Source organism: Oncorhynchus clarkii, chromosome 4 (assembly GCF_045791955.1).
Source record: "Oncorhynchus clarkii lewisi isolate Uvic-CL-2024 chromosome 4, UVic_Ocla_1.0, whole genome shotgun sequence".
NCBI classification, from domain to species: Eukaryota; Metazoa; Chordata; class Actinopteri; order Salmoniformes; family Salmonidae; genus Oncorhynchus; species Oncorhynchus clarkii.
Genome location: NC_092150.1, coordinates 7,335,579 through 7,358,082, shown reverse-complemented (window position 1 = coordinate 7,358,082; position 22,504 = coordinate 7,335,579). Strand labels below are relative to the sequence as shown.

General features: G+C 45.3%; 1 protein-coding gene across 3 annotated transcripts in view; it reads right to left on the bottom strand.

Moving 5' to 3' along the window:
* LOC139406355 (tight junction protein ZO-1-like) overlaps positions 1–18,124 on the bottom strand; it is a 201,649-nt gene extending 183,525 nt beyond the window's left edge. For all 3 annotated transcript variants that reach the window (XM_071148870.1, XM_071148871.1, XM_071148872.1), the window contains exon 1: positions 17,973–18,124. In XM_071148870.1, coding sequence (XP_071004971.1) covers positions 17,973–18,124 — 152 coding nt within the window. The remainder of the gene's footprint in view (positions 1–17,972) is intronic.
* Positions 18,125–22,504: the final 4,380 nt, after the last annotated feature.

Sequence of the window (22,504 nt, the reverse complement as noted above, 5' to 3'; positions counted from 1 at the left end):
CACTCCTACTCTCACTCTCACGCTCACTCTCACACACACACTCTCACACACACGCTCTCACACTCACTCACACACTCACTCTCACACTCACACATTCACTCACTCTCTCACTCACACACACATACTCCTACACTCACACACTCACAAACACGCACACTCTCTCACACACTCACACACACGCTCTCACACTCACACACACGCTCACACACTCTCGCTCACTCTCACCCTCACTCTCACACTCACACTTACACGCTCTCACACTCACGCTCTCACACACACACTCACACACTCACTCTCACACTCACACACACACTCACACACACACTCCTACTCTCATGCTCACTCTCTCTCTCTCTCACACACACACACACACACACACACTCTCACACTCTCACACACACACACACACTCACACTCACACTCACACACTCTCACTCACACACACTCTCGCTCACTCTCACGCTCACTCTCACCCTCACACTCACACGCTTTCACACTCACACTCACACACACTCTCACTCCTACTCTCACTCTCACGCTCACTCTCACACACACACTCTCACACACACGCTCTCACACTCACTCACACACTCACTCTCACACTCACACATTCACTCACTCTCACTCACACACACATACTCCTACTCACACACTCACAAACACACACACACTCTCTCACACACACACTCATACACACGCTCTCACACTCACTCACACATACACTCACACACTCACTCTCACACTCACACACTCACTCTCACACTCACACACTCACTCTCTCACTCACACACACACACACTCACACTCGCACACTATCCTGGCTCAGATCTTTCCCCTCCACATTGTCCTTTCAAGTCACAGTTACGATCACCTTACATATTATACTCAGATCTATTTCAACAGTATTGTGCCGACCTGAACCGTACTGTGCTGGCTTGGATATGTTCTTTTCACATTGTCCTTTCCAGCACGGGTCCAGGATCTAGGGTTGATGTGTAACCAGGCCAGTGCCGTACAGCTGGGCTCAGCTCAGTCGTGTTGAAAACACCCACATAGTGAAGACATGAATCAGCTCATATTATTATGTTCATACTCAGCTATTGTTTCCCCCTCCTAGGTTGTGACACACTTTCCCAGAGTGCAGCTCTCCTCGGTTCAGTTTGGCTCACTAGTGTTAAAATGGTACTGTTCTTCTCTGTCTACTGTATAACTAATTATACGGTGCTTATTACTGTGTCCTTCTGTTGTTGTGGTAGACATTTTTAGCAGATCAAAGTAAATGGAAACGTTTAAAACAACAGGAATCCAGCTAAGGGAACATGTGGTGCTGCAGAAGTTAACCCTTAGGGCTTGACAACAACAGAGTGGAAAGTTCATTTACGCTAGTTAACTCGTGTGTGTGTGTGTGTGTGTGTGTGTGTGTGTGTTTGTGTGTGTGTGTGTGTTTTTGTGTGTGTGTGTGTGTGTGTGTGTGTGTGTGTGTTTGTGTGTGTGTGTGTGTGTGTGTGTGTGTGCATGTTTTTGTGTGTATGTTGTGTATGTGAAGGGGGATGTTTTTTTAAGACTACAGGGAATAGGAACAGCTGTTTGCTAACTGTAACTCTGATTTAGTGTAGTCGCACAGATCAAACCCTCAAGACATGCTAACATCTCACCATTACAATAACAGGGGAGGTTAGCATTTTATATCAAACCCTCAAGACATGCTAACTTCTCACCATTACAATAACAGGGGAGGTTAGCATTTTATATCAAACCCTCAAGACATGCTAACATCTCACCATTACAATAACAGGGGAGGTTAGCATTTTATATCAAACCCTCAAGACATGCTAACCTCTCACCATTACAATAACAGGGGAGGTTAGCATTTTATATCAAACCCTCAAGACATGCTAACATCTCACCATTACAATAACAGGGGAGGTTAGCATTTTATATCAAACCCTCAAGACATGCTAACTTCTCACCATTACAATAACAGGGGAGGTTAGCATTTTATATCAAACCCTCAAGACATGCTAACTTCTCACCATTACAATAACAGGGGAGGTTAGCATTTTATATCAAACCCTCAAGACATGCTAACATCTCACCATTACAATAACATCGGAGGTTAGCATTTTATATCAAACCCTCAAGACATGCTAACTTCTCACCATTACAATAACAGGGGAGGTTAGCATTTTATATCAAACCCTCAAGACATGCTAACATCTCACCATTACAATAACATCGGAGGTTAGCATTTTATATCAAACCCTCAAGACATGCTAACTTCTCACCATTACAATAACAGGGGAGGTTAGCATTTTATATCAAACCCTCAAGACATGCTAACATCTCACCATTACAATAACAGGGGAGGTTAGCATTTTATATCAAACCCTCAAGACATGCTAACATCTCACCATTACAATAACATCGGAGGTTAGCATTTTATATCAAACCCTCAAGACATGCTAACTTCTCACCATTACAATAACAGGGGAGGTTAGCATTTTATATCAAACCCTCAAGACATGCTAACATCTTACCATTACAATAACAGGGGAGGTTAGCATTTTATATCAAACCCTCAAGACATGCTAACCTCTCACCATTACAATAACAGGGGAGGTTAGCATTTTATATCAAACCCTCAAGACATGCTAACATCTCACCATTACAATAACAGGGGAGGTTAGCATTTTATATCAAACCCTCAAGACATGCTAACATCTCACCATTACAATAACAGGGGAGGTTAGCATTTTATATCAAACCCTCAAGACATGCTAACTTCTCACCATTACAATAACAGGGGAGGTTAGCATTTTATATCAAACCCTCAAGACATGCTAACATCTTACCATTACAATAACAGGGGAGGTTAGCATTTTATATCAAACCCTCAAGACATGCTAACATCTTACCATTACAATAACAGGGGAGGTTAGCATTTTATATCAAACCCTCAAGACATGCTAACTTCTCACCATTACAATAACAGGGGAGGTTAGCATTTTGGGGGTATTACATTTATGCCTCTGTAACTTTATCACACATCAATATTCACGATTCATTCAGTATGATCTGTAATCATGGTATTATCCTCATTATTGTAGAAGTGTTTAGAAACATATTTTATTCTTATTTACAATAAATGTGACTCCAGAATGACACAATACATTATTTACCATTCATTTCTATTGGGCACAAAATTGTCTTAAACACAAGCAGAACAAACAGCAAATGCATCCAAGCTTGATGTAGTCAGGGTTCACTACTTTAATACACATATAAGTGAATTTGTCCCAATACTTTCAGGCCCTTAAAATGGGGGGACGAAGTACAAAATGTGCTGTAATTCCTAAACGGTTCATCCGATATATAGATGACAATACCCTCAGATTAACGCTGACAGTCTGCACAGTCTGCACAGTCTGCATCATCTCAAGTCCAAAGTGCTGGAGAACAAAACAACAACAAAAATGTTTCATTGCCCCGATACTTTTGTAGTTCACAGCAATGTTCTTCACCCGGTCTCTGGTTATATCTACCTCTGGTGTTGTCTGGTTATATCTACCTCTGGTGTTGTCTGGTTAAATCTACCTCTGGTGTTGTCTGGTTAAATCTACCTCTGGTGTTGTCTGCTTAAATCTACCTCTGGTTCTGCCTGCTTAAATCTACCTCTGGTGTTGTCTGGTTATATCTACCTCTGGTTCTGCCTGCTTAAATCTACCTCTGGTGTTGTCTGGTTAAATCTACCTCTGGTGTTGTCTGGTTAAATCTACCTCTGGTTCTGCCTGGTTAAATCTACCTCTGGTTCTGCCTGGTTAAATCTACCTCTGGTTCTACCTGGTTAAATCTACCTCTGGTTGTAGCTGGTTAAATCTACCTCTGGTGTTGTCTGGTTATATCTACCTCTGGTGTTGTCTGGTTATATCTACCTCTGGTTCTGCCTGGTTAAATCTACCTCTGGTTCTGCCTGGTTAAATCTACCTCTGGTTCTGCCTGGTTAAATCTACCTCTGGTTCTGCCTGGTTAAATCTACCTCTGGTTCTGCCTGGTTAAATCTACCTCTGGTGTTGTCTGGTTAAATCTACCTCTGGTGTTGTCTGGTTAAATCTACCTCTGGTTCTGCCTGGTTAAATCTACCTCTGGTTCTGCCTGGTTAAATCTACCTCTGGTTCTGCCTGGTTAAATCAACCTCTGGTTCTGCCTGGTTAAATCTACCTATGGTTCTGCCTGGTTAAATCTACCTCTGGTTCTGCCTGGTTAAATCTACCTCTGGTTCTGCCTGGTTAAATCTACCTCTGGTTCTGCCTGGTTAAATCTACTTCTGGTTCTGCCTGGTTAAATCTACTTCTGGTTCTGCCTGGTTAAATCTACCTCTGGTTCTGCCTGGTTAAATCTACCTCTGGTTCTGCCTGGTTAAATCTACCTCTGGTTCTGCCTGGTTAAATCTACCTCTGGTTCTGCCTGGTTAAATCTACCTCTGGTGTTGTCTGGTTAAATCTACCTCTGGTTCTGCCTGGTTATATCTACCTCTGGTTCTGCGTGGTTAAATCTACCTCTGGTTCTGCGTGGTTAAATCTACCTCTGGTTCTGCCTGGTTAAATCTACCTCTGGTATTGCCTGGTTAAATCTACCTCTGGTTCTGCCTGGTTAAATCTACCTCTGGTTCTGCCTGGTTAAATCTACCTCTGGTTCTGCCTGCTTAAATCTACCTCTGGTTCTGCCTGGTTAAATCTACCTCTGGTTCTGCCTGGTTAAATCTACCTCTGGTATTGCCTGGTTAAATCTACCTCTGGTTCTGCCTGGTTAAATCTACCTCTGGTTCTGCCTGGTTAAATCTACCTCTGGTATTGCCTGGTTAAATCTACCTCTGGTTCTGCCTGGTTAAATCTACCTCTGGTTCTGCCTGGTTAAATCTACCTCTGGTATTGCCTGGTTAAATCTACCTCTGGTTCTGCCTGGTTAAATCTACCTCTGGTTCTGCTTGGTTAAATCTACCTCTGGTTCTGCTTGGTTAAATCTACCTCTGGTTCTGCGTGGTTAAATCTACCTCTGGTTCTGCCTGGTTAAATCTACCTCTGGTTCTGCTTGGTTAAATCTACCTCTGGTGTTGTCTGGTTAAATCTACCTCTGTTGCCTGGTTAAATCTACCTCTGGTTCTGCCTGGTTAAATCTACCTCTGGTTCTGCCTGTTTAAATCTACCTCTGGTTCTGCCTGGTTAAATCAACCTCTGGTATTGCCTGGTTAAATCTACCTCTGGTTCTTCTTGGTTAAATCTACCTCTGGTTCTGCTTGGTTAAATCTACCTCTGGTGTTGTCTGGTTAAATCTACCTCTGGTATTGCCTGGTTAAATCTACCTCTGGTTCTGCTTGGTTAAATCTACCTCTGGTTCTGCTTGGTTAAATCTACCTCTGGTTCTGCCTGTTTAAATCTACCTCTGGTTCTGCGTGGTTAAATCTACCTCTGGTTCTGCTTGGTTAAATCTACCCCTGGTTCTGCCTGGTTAAATCTACCTCTGGTTCTGCTTGGTTAAATCTACCTCTGGTTCTGCCTGGTTAAATCTACATCTGGTTCTGCCTGGTTAAATCTACCTCTGGTTCTGCCTGGTTAAATCTACCTCTGGTTGCCTGGGTGACACATGAGCTAGAGTGTGTATTAGAATGCCTGTTAACCCACTGGTAGTCTGGATGCTTCCAACAATTTATAATGGTTCTTACTGAGGAAAGTTTCAGTTTGAAGCCACCTTTGATCAGGGTATTTTTTACAGTTAGGTAAAACTCTGTTATTAAGAAGCGTACATTTTGCTTCATGCACCTGGTAGCACGTTAATGTGTTATGTGTTATTTCATAGGTTTAATGTCTTCACTATTATTCTACAATGTAGAAAATAGTCCCCAAAATAAATACAAACCCTTGAATGAGTAGCTGTGTCCATACATTTGACTCATACTGTACATGCCATTTAGCAGACACTTTCATCCAAAGCAACTTAGTCATGCGTGCATAACTTTTTAAAAACATTTAATTTATGGGAATATTCACTCTAAAACACTGCCTGGCACTGTAAAATTAACATCAGTAGGCCTACTGGCTAATTTTAGCAGTACTAAAATAAGTACTGGCAGCTTCTTCAATCCATGTCTTAGCCCTCTGTCTGACCACTAGATGTGAGTTTGGCAGACCAGGAAGTAACTCACTGTGTCCCCATAGCACTGGCCAATGGGAGCAGGCACAGGGAACGGCTCATAGATGGAGTAATGGAACAGTAAACCATGTATAATGTGCACGCATGGTGAATAAATATCCACACATTAAACAATATACTCCTGCACCGGCACTCTGCACAACAGCACTTTCGCTTAGGCCTAAGATTAAATTCATTTTAGGCCTAGATTCATCTTAGGCCTAGATTCATTTTAGGCCTAGATTCATCTTAGGCCTAAATTCAATCCGATCAAGCGTTAAAGGGCGACACCCGCAAAGCTGATGTTTATGACTGTTTCAGCGATGGAACTGCATTGGAGCTGTCAAATCGCTGAGCATCTGCTATTGTGATCATTGTTACGAAGCCACACCTGTCCTACTCGCGTTATTTCACAACGACAAAGGGTAGGCTATATAGAAATATTGACACTCAAATTGAAAATCATTCAACAAAATAATGAGTTAAAAAAATGTTTGTATCAGTCTAATCAAGGTGTAGATCACATCTCACATTCCAGTGTTCCAATTTCCCTTAGTCTAGGCCCTTAGTCTAGCCCTTAGTCTAGGCCCTTAGTCTAGTCCCTTAGTCTAGGCCCTTAGTCTAGGCCCCAGGCCCTGAGTCTAGCCCTTAGTCTAGGCCCCAGGCCCTTGGACTAGGCCCTTAGTCTAGGCCCTTAGTCTATCCCTTAGTCTAGGCCCTTAGTCTATCCCTTAGTCTAGGCCCTTAGTCTAGCCCTTAGTCTAGGCCCTTAGTCTATCCCTTAGTCTAGGCCCTTAGTCTAGCCCTTAGTCTAGCCCTTAGTCTAGCCCCTTAGTCTAGCCCCTTAGTCTAGCCCCTTAGTCTAGGCCCTTAGTCTAGGCCCTTAGTCTAGGCCCCAGGCCCTTAGTCTGGCCCTTAGTCTAGCCCCTTAGTCTATCCATTAGTCTAGGCCCTTAGTCTAGCCCTTAGTCTCTGTCTAGGCCCCTAGTCCCTCAGTCTAGGCCTCCAGTGTAGGCCCCAGGCTCCTAGTCCCTCAGTCTAGGCCCCTAGTCCCTCAGTCTAGGCCCTCAGTCTAGGCCCCTAGTCCCTCAGTCTAGGCCTCCAGTGTAGGCCCCAGGCTCCTAGTCCCTCAGTCTAGGCCCCTAGTCCCTCAGTCTAGACCCTCAGTCTAGGCCCCCAGTCTAGGCCCCAGGCCCCTAGTCTAGGCCCTCAGTCTATGGCCCCTAGTCCCTCAGTCTAGGCCCCCAGTCTAGGCCCCAGGCCCCAGGCTCCTAGTCCCTCAGTCTAGGCCCCAGGCCCCTAGTCTAGGCCCCAGGCCCCTAGTCTAGTCCCTCAGTCTAGGCCCCTAGTCCCTCAGTCTAGGCCCCCAGTCTAGGCCCCAGGCTCCTAGTCCCCCAGTCTAGGCCCCAGGCCCCTAGTCTAGGCCCCAGGCTCCTAGTCTAGGCCCCTAGTCTAGGCCCCTAGTCTAGGCCCCAGGCTCCTAGTCTAGTCCTAGGCCCTCAGTCTAGGCCCCCAGTCTAGGCCCCAGGCCCCTAGTCTAGGCCCCAGGCCCCTAGTCTAGGCCCCAGGCTCCTAGTCTAGGCCCCAGGCCCCTAGTCTAGGCCCCAGGCCCCTAGTCTAGGCCCCTAGTCCCTCAGTCTAGTCCCCCCAGGCCCCTCTAGGCCCCAGGCCCCTAGTCTAGGCCCCCCAGGCCCCTAGTCTAGTCCCTCAGTCTAGTCCCCTAGTCTCTCAGTCTAGTCTCTTGTATCAGTCTAATCAAGGTGTAGATCACATCTCACATTCCAGTGTTCCAATTTCCCTTAGTCTAGGCCCTTAGTCTAGCCCTTAGTCTAGGCCCTTAGTCTAGCCCCTTAGTCTAGTCCCTTAGTCTAGGCCCCAGGCCCCTAGTCTAGGCCCCAGGCTCTAGGCCCTTAGTCTAGTCTAGGCCCCCCTTAGTCTAGGCCCTTAGGCCCCTAGCCCTTAGTCTAGCCCTTAGTCTAGGCCCCAGGCCCCCTTAGTCTAGTCTGGCCCTTAGGCCCCTAGTCTCTGTCTAGGCCCCTAGTCCCTCAGTCTAGGCCTCCAGCCCTCCTAGTCTAGTCTAGGCCCTCCCTCAGTCTAGGCCCTCAGTCTAGGCCCCTAGTCCCTCAGTCTAGGCCTCCAGTGTAGGCCCCAGGCTCCTAGTCCCTCAGTCTAGGCCCCTAGTCCCTCAGTCTAGACCCTCAGTCTAGGCCCCCAGTCTAGGCCCCAGGCCCCTAGTCTAGGCCCTCAGTCTATGGCCCCTAGTCTAGTCTAGGCCCCCAGTCTAGGCCCTAGTCCCTCAGTCTAGGCCCCAGGCCCCTAGTCTAGTCCCTCAGTCTAGGCCCCTAGTCCCTCAGCCCCCAGTCTAGGCCCCAGGCTCTAGTCCCCCAGTCTAGGCCCCAGGCCCCTAGTCTAGGCCCCTAGTCTAGGCCCCTAGGCCCCAGGCTCCTAGTCTAGGCCCCAGGCTCCTAGTCTAGGCCCCAGGCCCCTAGTCTAGGCCCCAGGCCCCTAGTCTAGGCCCCTAGTCCCTCAGTCTAGCCCTCCAGTCTAGGCCCTCAGTCTAGGCCCCCAGTCTAGGCCCCAGGCCCCTAGTCTAGGCCCCAGGCTCCTAGTCTAGGCCCCAGGCTCCTAGTCTAGGCCCCAGGCCCCTAGTCTAGGCCCCAGGCCCCTAGTCTAGGCCCCTAGTCCCTCAGTCTATCCCCCCAGTCTAGGCCCTCAGTCTAGGCCCCAGGCCCCTAGTCTAGGCCCCAGGTCGCTAGTCTAGGCCCCAGGCCCCTAGTCTAGGCCCCAGGCCCCTAGTCTAGTCCCTCAGTCTAGGCCCCTAGTCCCTCAGTCTAGTCCCCCTAGTCTAGGCCCCAGGCTCCTAGTCCCCCAGTCTAGGCCCCAGGCCCCTAGTCTAGTCCCTCAGTCTAGTCCCCTAGTCTCTCAGTCTAGTCCCCTAGTCTCTCAGTCTAGGCCCTTAGTCCCTCAGTCTAGTCCCCTAGTCTCTCAGTCTAGGCCCCTAGTCTCTCAGTCTAGGCCCCTAGTCCCTCAGTCTAGGCCCCAGGCCCCTAGTCTAGGCCCCAGGCCCCCAGTCTAGGCCCCTAGTCCCTCAGTCTAGGCCCCTAGTCTAGGCCCCAGGCCTTGCAACGTATGCAGTGAATATAGGAATGTGATGTATATCTAAACCATGCTTACTGTTTATCCTCTATATTATAATGTACAGTATGTTGATGATTCTGATACACCCCCCCCCCCCACACACACACACACACACACACACACACACACACCGGGAGAAGTGGAATTGAGCTCAAATTAACATTCATACATAACACTATGCATAACGCTCACACGTGGAATACACACACTCGGCGCTCTCAACTATATGTGCTTTGATTTAGTTGACTATTTAATATAGCCTTCACAACCATGTGCTGCAGTGCGAACTTATGTTGTGTATTCAGCGTCCCTAGACTGAATGCACTGGAATAATAAAATAGTTTTCCTGATTCTGCTGCAAGACTAATCTCCTTTTATCCATTTGGGATATTCACATGTTCTACTACTAAATGAGTCTGCGGTTATCTGAGGAAGATAACATCGCATCAAGACATTGCCTCAGAGCAGATGTTAAAATGTCAACCAAGCCTCTACCTTCTTTAAAAAAAAATATATATATATATATATATATTAATAAAAGCAAGCTAGCAAACATCTCCTGTGGATGTATCTAACATTTCCTGTGACTAAATGACTGTAAGCCCATCCACTAAACACGTTGACTTATTCATTTTTTCATTTAAACTCAATGATTGTGTATGTATTGGCATGTTATGCAAAACATTAACAATATACAAGGAGGTTTATGGTCAGGTTGTTGAGGTTTATGGGAAGGTTGTTGAGGTTTATGGTGAGGTTTATGGTGAGGTTGTTGAGATTTATGGTGTGGTTGTTGAGGTTTATGGTGAGGTTGTTGAGGTTTATGGTGAGGTTTTATGGGAAGGTTGTTGAGGTTTATGGTGAGGTTTATGGTGAGGTTGTTGAGGTTTATGGTGAGGTTGTTGAGGTTTATGGTCAGGTTGTTGAGATTATGGTCAGGTTGTTGAGATTATGGTGAGGTTTATGGTGAGGTTTATGGTCAGGTTGTTGAGGTTTATGGGAAGGTTGTTGAGGTTTTATGGTGAGGTTGTTGAGGTTTATGGTGAGGTTTATGGTCAGGTTGTTGAGGTTTATGGGAAGGTTGTTGAGGTTTATGGTCAGGTTGTTGAGGTTTATGGTCAGGTTGTTGAGGTTTATGGGAAGGTTGTTGAGGTTTTATGGTGAGTTTTAGGTGGGAAGGTTGTTGAGGTTTTATGGTCAGGTTGTTGAGGTTTATGGGAAGGTTGTTGAGGTTTATGGGAAGGTTGTTGAGGTTTATGGGAAGGTTGTTGAGGTTTTATGGTGAGGTTGTTGAGGTTTTATGGTGAGGTTGTTGAGGTTTTATGGTCAGGTTGTTGAGGTTTTATGGTCAGGTTGTTGAGGTTTTATGGTGAGGTTGTTGAGGTTTATGGTCAGGTTGTTGAGGTTTTATGGTGAGGTTGTTGAGGTTTTATGGTGAGTTTTTTTTAGGTTTATTATGAAGTTGTTTCAGCCTGTTATTAGACTTTACCTTATATAAACATGCCAAAAAGTTATTTCAGCTGTGGTCAGATACTGTCACCAACCAGGTGCTGAAATCCCATAAATCCTAACATGTGGGCCGGCCAGAACATATTTCAATATGCTTTGCATAAAAATGAGAGCAAGCGTATGATTGAGCTGTGTGAATGCTTCAGTCTAAGAACAAAAAGATGAAGTTAAGAATGTGAAATGATCAGTTGACATGACAACCACAATGTCGTTGACTGACCACAACTTTCGTTGCGAAGAAATGTTTGATTAGAGATGTGTGATCCTAAAATGGTCGGTCTTTAACTCAATCAAGATTTATTTTGAAAAATCAATATCCTCACTAGTCAGAGGGGGAGGGTGGAAGGTTGGTTGGTATGACTCATTTTAGCAGTCTTGTCTCAATCCAGAGCCAGACATTTAATACATCATCTAAACATCAGATTCTGTTCCATTTAGTTTTTGTACTGAGCAGCCCTCTCTGCCAGGTCTCCCCTGTGAGACGTCTTCTGACCTGGTTAAATACAAAACTAATGTGTTTACTGTCCGGCCTGTGGGGCGGAGCAAGTTGTAGCAGGTGCGTCCACCTGTCCTCAGCTTGACCTCAGTGATGATGTAACCGATGGCCACCGGAGAAGACGCTCTGACGCTATAATTTATTCGGCAGCAGACCACCTTAAACGACGAGGAGGAGGAGGAAGGACAAAGGATGTATGAGGTTTTAATTCTGAGCCGGAATGGTCCAGTTTAGCCCCGTGTTTCCCAAAAGGAGGGTCGGGACCCACTGGTGGGACGCAGCCAGTTTCTACTAGGTCACAGCCTACAACTGGATGATAGAAGGAAAATTGTACTTTTGTTTTATTCAGCGTCAGGGCCACAGGAATTTGTTTTAATTTAGCCAAGGCGACAGAGCAATTGTTTTTTATTGACCTATAGCCTACAGTTGGGTCTGTAACAGTACTGGTAGCTAGGTAACCTATAGTCTGGTCTGTAACAGTACTGGTAGCTAGGTAATCTATAGTCTGGTCTGTAACAGTATTAGTAGCTAGGTAACCTATAGTCTGGTCTGTAACAGTATTAGTAGCTAGGTAACCTATAGTCTGGTCTGTAACAGTACTGGTAGCTAGGTAACCTATAGTCTGGTCTGTAACAGTACTGGTAGCTAGGTAACCTATAGTCTGGTCTGTAACAGTATTAATAGCTAGGAAACCTATAGTCTGATCTGTAACAGTACTGGTAGCTAGGTAACCTATAGTCTGATCTGTAACAGTACTGGTAGGTAACCTATAGTCTGGTCTGTAACAGTACTGGTAGGTAACCTATAGTCTGATCTGTAACAGTACTGGTAGGTAGGTAACCTATAGTCTGATCTGTAACAGTACTGGTAGGTAACCTATAGTCTGATCTGTAACAGTACTGGTAGGTAGGTAACCTATAGTCTGGTCTGTAACAGTACTGGTAGGTAGGTAACCTATAGCCTGGTCTGTAACAGTACTGGTAGGTAATCTATAGTCTGGTCTGTAACAGTACTGGTAGCTAGGTAACCTATAGTCTGGTCTGTAACAGTACTGGTAGCTAGGTAACCTATAGTCTGATCTGTAACAGTACTGGTAGCTAGGTAACCTATAGTCTGATCTGTAACAGTACTGGTAGCTAGGTAATCTATAGTCTGGTCTGTAACAGTACTGGTAGCTAGGTAATCTATAGTCTGGTCTGTAACAGTACTGATAGGTAGATCCCCCTGTTCCTCCCCTCTCTGTACCAGAGCCCCCTGTTCCTCTCCTCTCTGTACCAGAGCCCTCTGTTCCTCTCCTCTCTGTACCAGAGCCCTCTGTTCCTCTCCTCTCTGTCCCAGGGGAAGAATTAGGCTAATAAGAGTATGACTAAGGAATGTGATTAACTAAACATGCCTAGAGATAAAGAGCTGCTGCATTTGATCAGAGCAACAACAGGCTGACAGACTGCCCTGACCCCTGCTGCCGGGGATACAGGAGCACATCACCATGGTGGTTGGTCCCTGCCTACCTGACCCCTGACGTATGGGGATGCAAGAGAGCAGTCGGTCCCAAATCGGTCCCTTCATTGTTCCCTTCATTGTTCGCATGTCTGAATGGTCCGGAGAGGTACAAGTACTGAGCAGGGTGTAGACAAAGACAGCACAGTATGACGATGTGTCGAGCCGAACTGCGCGTGTGCAGACCGTCAAAATGTAAGGCACTCCTTCGATATAAAAGTTGTTGACAAAAATGAAAACGTGTCAGTTTGTCACTTTCACAAGGTTGTAGTAATAACAGGTTCAGCTACTTAGACATTGGCTCCAATATACCTTTAATCTGTAGGGCGTGCCTTTAATCTGTAGGGCGTGCCTTTAATCTGTAGGGCGTGCCTTTAATCTATAGGGCGTGCCTTTAATCTATAGGGCGTGCCTTTAATCTGTAGGGCATGCCTTTAATCTGTAGGGCGTGCCTTTAATCTGTAGGGCATGCCTTTAATCTGTAGGGCATGCCTTTAATCTATAGGGCGTGCCTTTAATCTGTAGGGCATGCCTTTAATCTGTAGGGCATGCCTAAAATCTATAGGGCATACCTTTAATCTATAGGGCGTGCCTTTAATCTATAGGGCATGCCTTTAATCTATAGGGCATGCCTTTAATCTATAGGGCGTGCCTTTAATCTATAGGGCGTGCCTTTAATCTGTAGGGCGTGCCTTTAATCTGTAGGGCGTGCCTTTAATCTGTAGGGCGTGCCTTTAATCTGTAGGGCGTGCCTTTAATCTGTAGGGCGTGCCTTTAATCTGTAGGGCGTGCCTTTAATCTGTAGGGCGTGCCTTTAATCTGTAGGGCGTGCCTTTAATCTATAGGGCATGCCTTTAATCTATAGGGCATGCCTTTAATCTATAGGGCATGCCTTTAATCTATAGGGCATGTCTATAGGTCATTTCTATAGGTCTAGAAGTCATGTCTATAGGTCTATAGGTCAGGTCTATAGGTTAGCTACTGAAGACCTTGGCTCGTCTCTAAATTGTGCCTTAAGAATTCGAGAAAATTAACAACTAAGGACATGTTTTTACTTCTCCCACTGACTTGCCAAACCCTAAAGCCTGGTCTGGTCTGTCGAGTTGGCTTCGAGACGCGATGTTACACCTCTGGGTTTGAAAACTCTGTGATGGTGGTAGTGGTAAAGATTCCACCATATTCATTCTACCTCACAGGTCTGCAAACATTGAAGGGTTAGGACCAACGGGACTCGTAGGGATCAAACTGGGATCGGCCCCGCATGGTAGTCGGTCCCATAAAAATTGAATGACTGGAACTGGGGGGGGGGGGGGGGGAATTGTATTTCTATGGTTGGTCCCTGCATGGAATGTGGTGACATTCATCCCTCTCTAGTTACTGGAGTACTGTTTCATGGATAGAAACATCGTTACTAGAATGGACATTCCCATTTGAGTCAATGCAGAACATTGAGTGGAATGAGTGGGAGTACTGGGTTTACAAGAGCAAGACGCGAGGAGGTTGAATAACAGTACGATGGTAACAGTACAACGCCATACAATGACGTGAAGGAGACAGGATGACATCATCTAGCACCGTTACTATTAACGAGCACAGAACATGAGATGTGGCGGGGCAGATGTTAGTACAACCCCATACAATGACTTGAAGGAGATAGAATGACATCATCTAGCACCCTTACTATTAACGAGCACAGAAAATGAAGGAGATCAGACAGCCTCCCCACTGTTAGACCGGCTTAGACCTGCACTGAGATCAGAGAGCCTCCCCACGGTTAGACCGGCTTAGACCTGCACTGAGATCAGAGAGCCTCCCCACTGTTAGACCGGCTTAGACCTGCACTGAGATCAGAGAGCCTCCCCACTGTTAGACCGGCTTAGACCTGCACTGAGATCAGAGAGCCTCCCCACTGTTAGACCGGCTTAGACCTGCACTGAGATCAGAGAGCCTCCCCACGGTTAGACCGGCTTAGACCTGCACTGAGATCAGAGAGCCTCCCCACTGTTAGACCGGCTTAGACCTGCACTAAGATCAGAGAGCCTCCCCACTGTTAGACCGGCTTAGACCTGCACTGAGATCAGAGAGCCTCCCCACTGTTAGACCGGCTTAGACCTGCACTGAGATCAGAGAGCCTCCCCACTGTTAGACCGGCTTAGACCTGAACTAAGATCAGAGAGCCTCCCCACTGTTAGACCGGCTTAGACCTGCACTGAGATCAGAGAGCCTCCCCACTGTTAGACCGGCTTAGACCTGCACTGAGATCAGAGAGCCTCCCCACTGTTAAGACGGGCTTAAATACAATCTAATCTTTCTCTTCTATTTGAAACTATTCTGTTCTAATCAGTTCTTATAGGAATTGAGTGTTGATAAAGACATAAGCCTAACCACTATGGAGCCATGCCAAAGTGGCACAGCATTACTGGGGGAACATTTGTCCCCCATTGTGTTTTGTCAGACAGAGACTAACAAAAGCAGCAGTGTGGATGAGTTTATTGACTGAAAAATTAACCGTCTTGTTTTCTTTTCAACAGGATAGTAATCTTGTCGTAAGCACATAAACCCTTCTCTCTCTCTCTCTCTCTCTCTCTCTCTCTCTCCACAGCTACAGACTACAGAGATTTTCTGCTTACCGCAACAGTGAGTGACATTTATAAGACGGATCGTTTTTCTGGGTCTGTAGGAGTGATGAATCAGATTACACGGACGGGAAAGACCTGGTCCAAGATCAGTACCCCTTGTCTGACAGGATCGGGAAAGACCTGGTCCAAGATCAGTACCCCTTGTCTGACAGAACAGGACGGGAAAGACCTGGTCCAAGATCAGTACCCCTTGTCTGACAGAACAGGACGGGAAAGACCTGGTCCAAGATCAGTACCCCGTGTCTGCCAGGACAGGACAGGACGGGACAGGACGGGACGGGACAGGACGGGACGGGACAGGACGGGAGGATCAGGGCCGTAGTCATAAAGCATCTCAGAGTAGGACTCCCGGGTGGTGCAGTGGTTTAAGGCACTGCATCTCAGTGCTAGAGGTGTCACTACAGACCCTGGTTTAATTCCAGGCTGTATCACAACCAGCTGTGATTGGGAGTCCCATAGGGCGGCGCACAATTGGCCCAGCGTCGTCCGGGTTTGGCCGAGGGGGTAGGCCGTCATTGTAAATAAGAATTTGTTCTTAACCGACTTGTCTAGTTAAATAAAGGACATTGTGTGCTGATCTAGGATCAGACCCCCCCCCCCCCGTCCATGTAATCTTATTCATTATGATTTAAAAGGCAAAAAGGATCCTAGATCAGCACTCCTCTACTGTGAGATGTGTTTCTACAGGCCCTGGAGATAGAATCACACATAATGCTTTAATTATGCATACAAAGAAATACATGAAAGCCGTTTGATTTGAAATGGAGGGAAGAAGGAAAGAAGGCACAACCACACAGAGAAGAGTATGAATGTTTTAATGAAGATGTAGATGAGAGGGGTCCTATGTTGTCCCAAATGGCACCCTATTCCCTATGTAGTGCACTACTCTGGGTCAAACGTAGTGCACTACTCTGGGTCAAAAGTAGTGCACTACGTAGGGAATAGGGTGCCATTTGGGACACAAAGGGGTAGGGTGATAAAGGCCTGCTGATCTGCTGCACTTCACAGTTTTACAACGGACAAGAAAAACCAGGACAGGAAAATATATTTTTTCCATTTTAAATCTTTATTAATGAATTACTTACATTTACTGTAATTTACAAAGGGAGTTATTGATTATTTAACACAGGACTGTATGCAATTGATTAGATAATGAAAGTGTATATGAGAAAGTAGCTGAACTGTCAGTGAACTTAAGAAGCATAGATTCAAGCATGACATTACAGAGGAGCAGAAGGTTACAGAGGAGCATGAGGTTACAGAGGAGCAGAAGGTTACAGAGGAGCATGAGGTTACAGAGGAGCAGAAGGTTAGAGGAGCATGACATTACAGAGGAGCAGAAGGTTACAGAGGAGCAGAAGGTTACAGAGGAGCATGAGGTTACAGAGGAGCAGAAGGTTAGAGGAGCATGACATTACAGAGGAGCAGAAGGTTAGAGGAGCAGAAGGTTACAGAGGAGCATGAGGTTACAGAGGAGCAGAAGGTTACAGAGGAGCATGACATTACAGAGGAGCAGAAGGTTACAGATGAGCAGAAGGTGACAGAGGAGCAGAAGGTGACAGAGGAGCAGAAGGTGACAGAGGAGCAGAAGGTGACAGAGGAGCAGAAGGTTACAGAGGAGCATGAGGTTACAGAGGAGCAGAAGGTTACAGAGGAGCAGAAGGTTACAGAGGAGCAGAAGCATGAGGTTACAGAGGAGCATGAGGTTACAGAGGAGCAGAAGCATGAGGTTCCAGAGGAGCAGAAGGTTCCAGAGGAGCAGAAGGTGACAGAGGAGCAGAAGGTGACAGAGGAGCAGACGCATGAGGTTACAGAGGAGCAGAAGCATGAGGTTACAGAGGAGCAGAAATAACAATGACAAGCCTATAACGCATTGAACAAATACACTCAACTTGGATAGCTTTATTGTATAAAAAAAACGCTATAAAACACTGGCTCCTTGATAGCCTATCCCCCACCCCTAGTGTACACGTTAATGCACGCGCCCACGGAAACAAACAAACAAACACACGCGCATACATACATACACGCACGCAAACTCAGGGCATGCGGAATATACCTAGTTTACAGCATATCGACTAGCACTAGAGTAGGCTGTTGTAGCCTATTGATTGCAACACTGTGCATAGAGAGAGAGAGAGAGAGAGAGAGATGGGGGGGGGGGGGGGGGGGGCTGGCTGGCCGCGGTAGATAAAGTCACTGGATGGTTCTGAAATATATATCACAGTGAAACAAACACAAAATGCTCATCTTGCAGATTTAGTCTGCTCAAGCTACCGTATCTTATAACGGTTCTCTCTTTGTTTTCTTCTCCAACCATGACCCTCTTATTATAAAAGGATGTGCGGGAGGCGACAGCTTGGCGCGTTGCCGGATTCCCCTCTCTATAGTATCCCCTCCTGATCTACTCAGCTCAACCTGAACTGCCTGGCTGGCGGCATCCCATAATGATTCTGAATCATCCGCAGCAGCAGGCAGCAGAAGCACTAAGTCATATTCATACTCACCACAACGATTTCCTGGGAGGAAGATGATGTTCTTTGTTGTAGGAGGTCACCCCCAGAGCCAGCTGCATAACAGTAATATATTTCTGGTAATTCACCATGGTATTGTCCACCGCTACTAAGAATCCAACCCAAATAAAAACATAGGTAATCATATATTCGTAGTAGTTTATTCCCTGGCAGAGTCTGCCTTCACTGCGTCTTCCTTGTTCAGCAGCATCTCAACGCCATTTCCAGTAGCGGCGAAGGACTGACAGGGGAAACACTCCCCGAGGAACTGAGAGAAAGGTGCCATACCGCGACTAAGAGCCATGTCCGCAATGACAGTACCAAGACTAGACTCCTCTAATCGTATTAGCTCTCAGAATAGATCGCCAATCCATTCGATTTTTAGTCAGGATTTAAACATTATTTTTATTTACTCCTTCCTTCCTTTCTCCGGGACCGCGGGGACTTTGCTGGAAAACAGTCTGTGAAAAACGGTCTGTACTGCTGCGTTGGTTCAAGCGTCCGTGCGTGAGGTAGGGGAGAGTGTGTTGGCTATGTATAGTCAGAAAGAGGCACAGAGAGGAGAGGGAAGGAGGGGGGGGGGGGGGGACGAATTAATAATACATTTTGAGGATCTTGTTGCATTTACTTATGCGGTCTTACATCGGCGCTACTTCGAAACCTTATATCCTACTGCCCTTCTCCATTGTGTAAAAACACATTTGATTCTATTGTTCTTGTCATGAACTGTAGCCTATGACGTGTTGGGGATTGGGGAAGCTACTCTGAAAACAGTTACTACACACTGGAAGAAGCTACGCTACACTAAAGCTACTCTTACTTTTAAAAAGTAGTTCACTATCTCCAAAAAAACTACTTAATGATAAATTCTGGTATCTGTAATAAATTTGAAATACCATACACCACAAATTGCCCAAAAAAACTGATCATTCTGGTGTCAGATGTTCGCTGAATGTGTAATCAAGTGAGATTAGGCAGGTCTGAAGTCTGAAATTCTTGCCTACTTCAGCCATGTTTTCTGTTCTTTTTACAAAAAAATGAAGTAGTGTGTAGTTCCAGTAGTTAGCTACATCGCTACATGGTAAAACAGTAGTGTGTAGTTCTAGTAGTTAGCTACACCGCTACATGGTAAAACAGTAGTGTGTAGTTCCAGTAGTTAGCTACACCGCTACATGGTAAAACAGTAGTGTGTAGTTCCAGTAGTTAGCTGCACCGCTACACGGTAAAACAGTAGTGTGTAGTTCCAGTAGTTAGCTGCATCGCTACATGGTAAAACAGTACTGTGTAGTTCCAGTAGTTAGCCACATCGCTACATGGTAAAACGGTAGTGTGTAGTTCCAGTAGTTAGCTGCACCGCTACATGGTAAAACAGTAGTGTGTAGTTCCAGTAGTTAGCCACATGGTAAAACAGTAGTGTGTAGTTCCAGTAGTTAGCTGCACCGCTACATGGTAAAACAGTAGTGTGTAGTTCCAGTAGTTAGCTACACCGCTACATGGTAAAACAGTAGTGTGTAGTTCCAGTAGTTAGCTACACCGCTACATGGTAAAACAGTAGTGTGTAGTTCCAATAGTTAGCTACACCGCTACATGGTAAAACAGTAGTGTGTAGTTCTAGTAGTTAGCTGCACCGCTACATGGTAAAACAGTAGTGTGTAGTTCCAGTAGTTAGCTACACCGCTACATGGTAAAACAGTAGCGTGTAGTTCCAATAGTTAGCTACACCGCTACATGGTAAAACAGTAGTGTGTAGTTCCAGTAGTTAGCTACACCGCACCATGGTAAAACAGTTATTAATTACTGAAAACACTACCAAGATTTTAATTGAGTTCAACTACCACCAAGCTACTGCAAAATGTAGTTAAATTACTCGTTGAACTACATACATGATGACCTACTATTAATTTAGAAACTATTTCATTCGATTAATAATGTAAGTAGGCCTATTCTATACAATATGAAAAGTTCTTAAGAAATGAAATAATTTGTGGTAAAAATAGGTTTCAGTGACATTGAAGCGAACAGCAACAGAACCAGAATTGCGTGGGTCTGTTCCAGCACCAAGGGCGGTGGACAGCGACCTTCTCAGCGACCCACTGGGAGTCCCTATGAGAATTCACGACCCTGCCAAGTCGCACTACTTCTTGACACACTGCTCGCTTAACCTGGATGCCAGCTGCACTAATGTGTCAGAGGAAACACCAAAGCAACCAGTCAGTGTGCATGCACCGGGCCCACCACAAGGAGGTGCTAGAGCGCAATGGGACAAGGACATTTCAGCCAGTCAAACCCTCCCCCTAACCTGGACGATGCTGGGCCAATTTTGCACCGCCTGATGGGTCTCCCGGTCACGGCCGGCTGCAACAGAGCCTGGACTTGAACCAGGACCAGTGGCACAGCTAGCACTGCGATGCAGTGTCTTAGACCACAGTGCCACTTCGGAGGCCCTATATTTATTTTTTTAATTTTTATAATAAATAAAAATATACATTTTGAATAATAATGATCAATTAAGTATATTTGAGTTTAACCTTAATATTTGTTATATTTATTCTGTCTTTTCTGGTAGAAATAAACTGAAATTTATAAACAAACTTTCAATGGCTTGTTTTAAAAGTAGCAATATTTTGATTTCGTTGTCAAATAACTGAAAGTGAGAGGTTGTAATCTGAATAAATGAAAAAAGACCATTCTAGAACACGGGGGTGAGACATTCTTACTAATCTGCTAGAGAACCAGTTTGGATTTAAGTATAGCTTTTGTATGACTGAAGCCTTTAGTGAGAGGTCTAAATGCTATAATATTTACACATTTCTGCCCTTCAAATGTATATTCTTTATATTTTAATAGGCCCATTTAATTTTGCCTGTGTTGCCATTCCAAATAAAATGGAATATGTTTTGCTCGTAGGCTAATGTGATTAGCATGAGGTTGTAAGTAACAAGAACATTTCCCAGGACATCGACATACCAGCTTACAGTGCCTTGCGAAAGTATTCGGCCCCCTTGAACTTTGCGACCTTTTGCCACATTTCAGGCTTCAAACATAAAGATATAAAACTGTATTTTTTTGTGAAGAATCAACAACAAGTGGGACACAATCATGAAGTGGAACGACATTTATTGGATATTTCAAACCTTTTTTAACAAATCAAAAACTGAAAAATTGGGCGTGCAAAATTATTCAGCCCCTTTACTTTCAGTGCAGCAAACTCTCTCCAGAAGTTCAGTGAGGATCTCTGAATGATCCAATGTTGACCTAAATGACTAATGATGATAAATACAATCCACCTGTGTGTAATCAAGTCTCCGTATAAATGCACCTGCACTGTGATAGTCTCAGAGGTCCGTTAAAAGCGCAGAGAGCATCATGAAGAACAAGGAACACACCAGGCAGGTCCGAGATACTGTTGGGAAGAAGTTTAAAGCCGGATTTGGATACAAAAAGATTTCCCAAGCTTTAAACATCCCAAGGAGCACTGTGCAAGCGATAATATTGAAATGGAAGGAGTATCAGACCACTGCAAATCTACCAAGACCTGGCCGTCCCTCTAAACTTTCAGCTCATACAAGGAGAAGACTGATCAGAGATGCAGCCAAGAGGCCCATGATCACTCTGGATGAACTGCAGAGATCTACAGCTGAGGTGGGAGACTCTGTCCATAGGACAACAATCAGTCGTATATTGCACAAATCTGGCCTTTATGGAAGAGCGGCAAGAAGAAAGCCATTTCTTAAAGATATCCATAAAAAGTGTTGTTTAAAGTTTGCCACAGGCCACCTGGGAGACACACCAAACATGTGGAAGAAGGTGCTCTGGTCAGATGAAACCAAAATTGAACTTTTTGGCAACAATGCAAAACGTTATGTTTGGCGTAAAAGCAACACAGCTGAACACACCATCCCCACTGTCAAACATGGTGGTGGCAGCATCATGGTTTGGGCCTGCTTTTCTTCAGCAGGGACAGGGAAGATGGTTAAAATTGATGGGAAGATGGATGGAGCCAAATACAGGACCATTCTGGAAGAAAATCTGATGGAGTCTGCAAAAGACCTGAGACTGGGACGTAGATTTGTCTTCCAACAAGACAATGATCCAAAACATAAAGCAAAATCTACAATGGAATGGTTCAAAAATAAACATATCCAGGTGTTAGAATGGCCAAGTCAAAGTCCAGACCTGAATCCAATCGAGAATCTGTGGAAAGAACTGAAAACTGCTGTTCACAAATGCTCTCCATCCAACCTCACTGAGCTCGAGCTGTTTTGCAAGGAGGAATGGGAAAAAATTTCAGTCTCTCGATGTGCAAAACTGATAGAGACATACCCCAAGCGACTTACAGATGTAATCGCAGCAAAAGGTGGCGCTACAAAGTATTAACTTAAGGGGACTGAATAATTTTGCACGCCCAATTTTTCAGTTTTTGATTTGTTAAACAAGTTTGAAATATCCAATAAATGTCGTTCCACTTCATGATTGTGTCCCACTTGTTGTTGATTCTTCACAAAAAAATACAGTTTTATATCTTT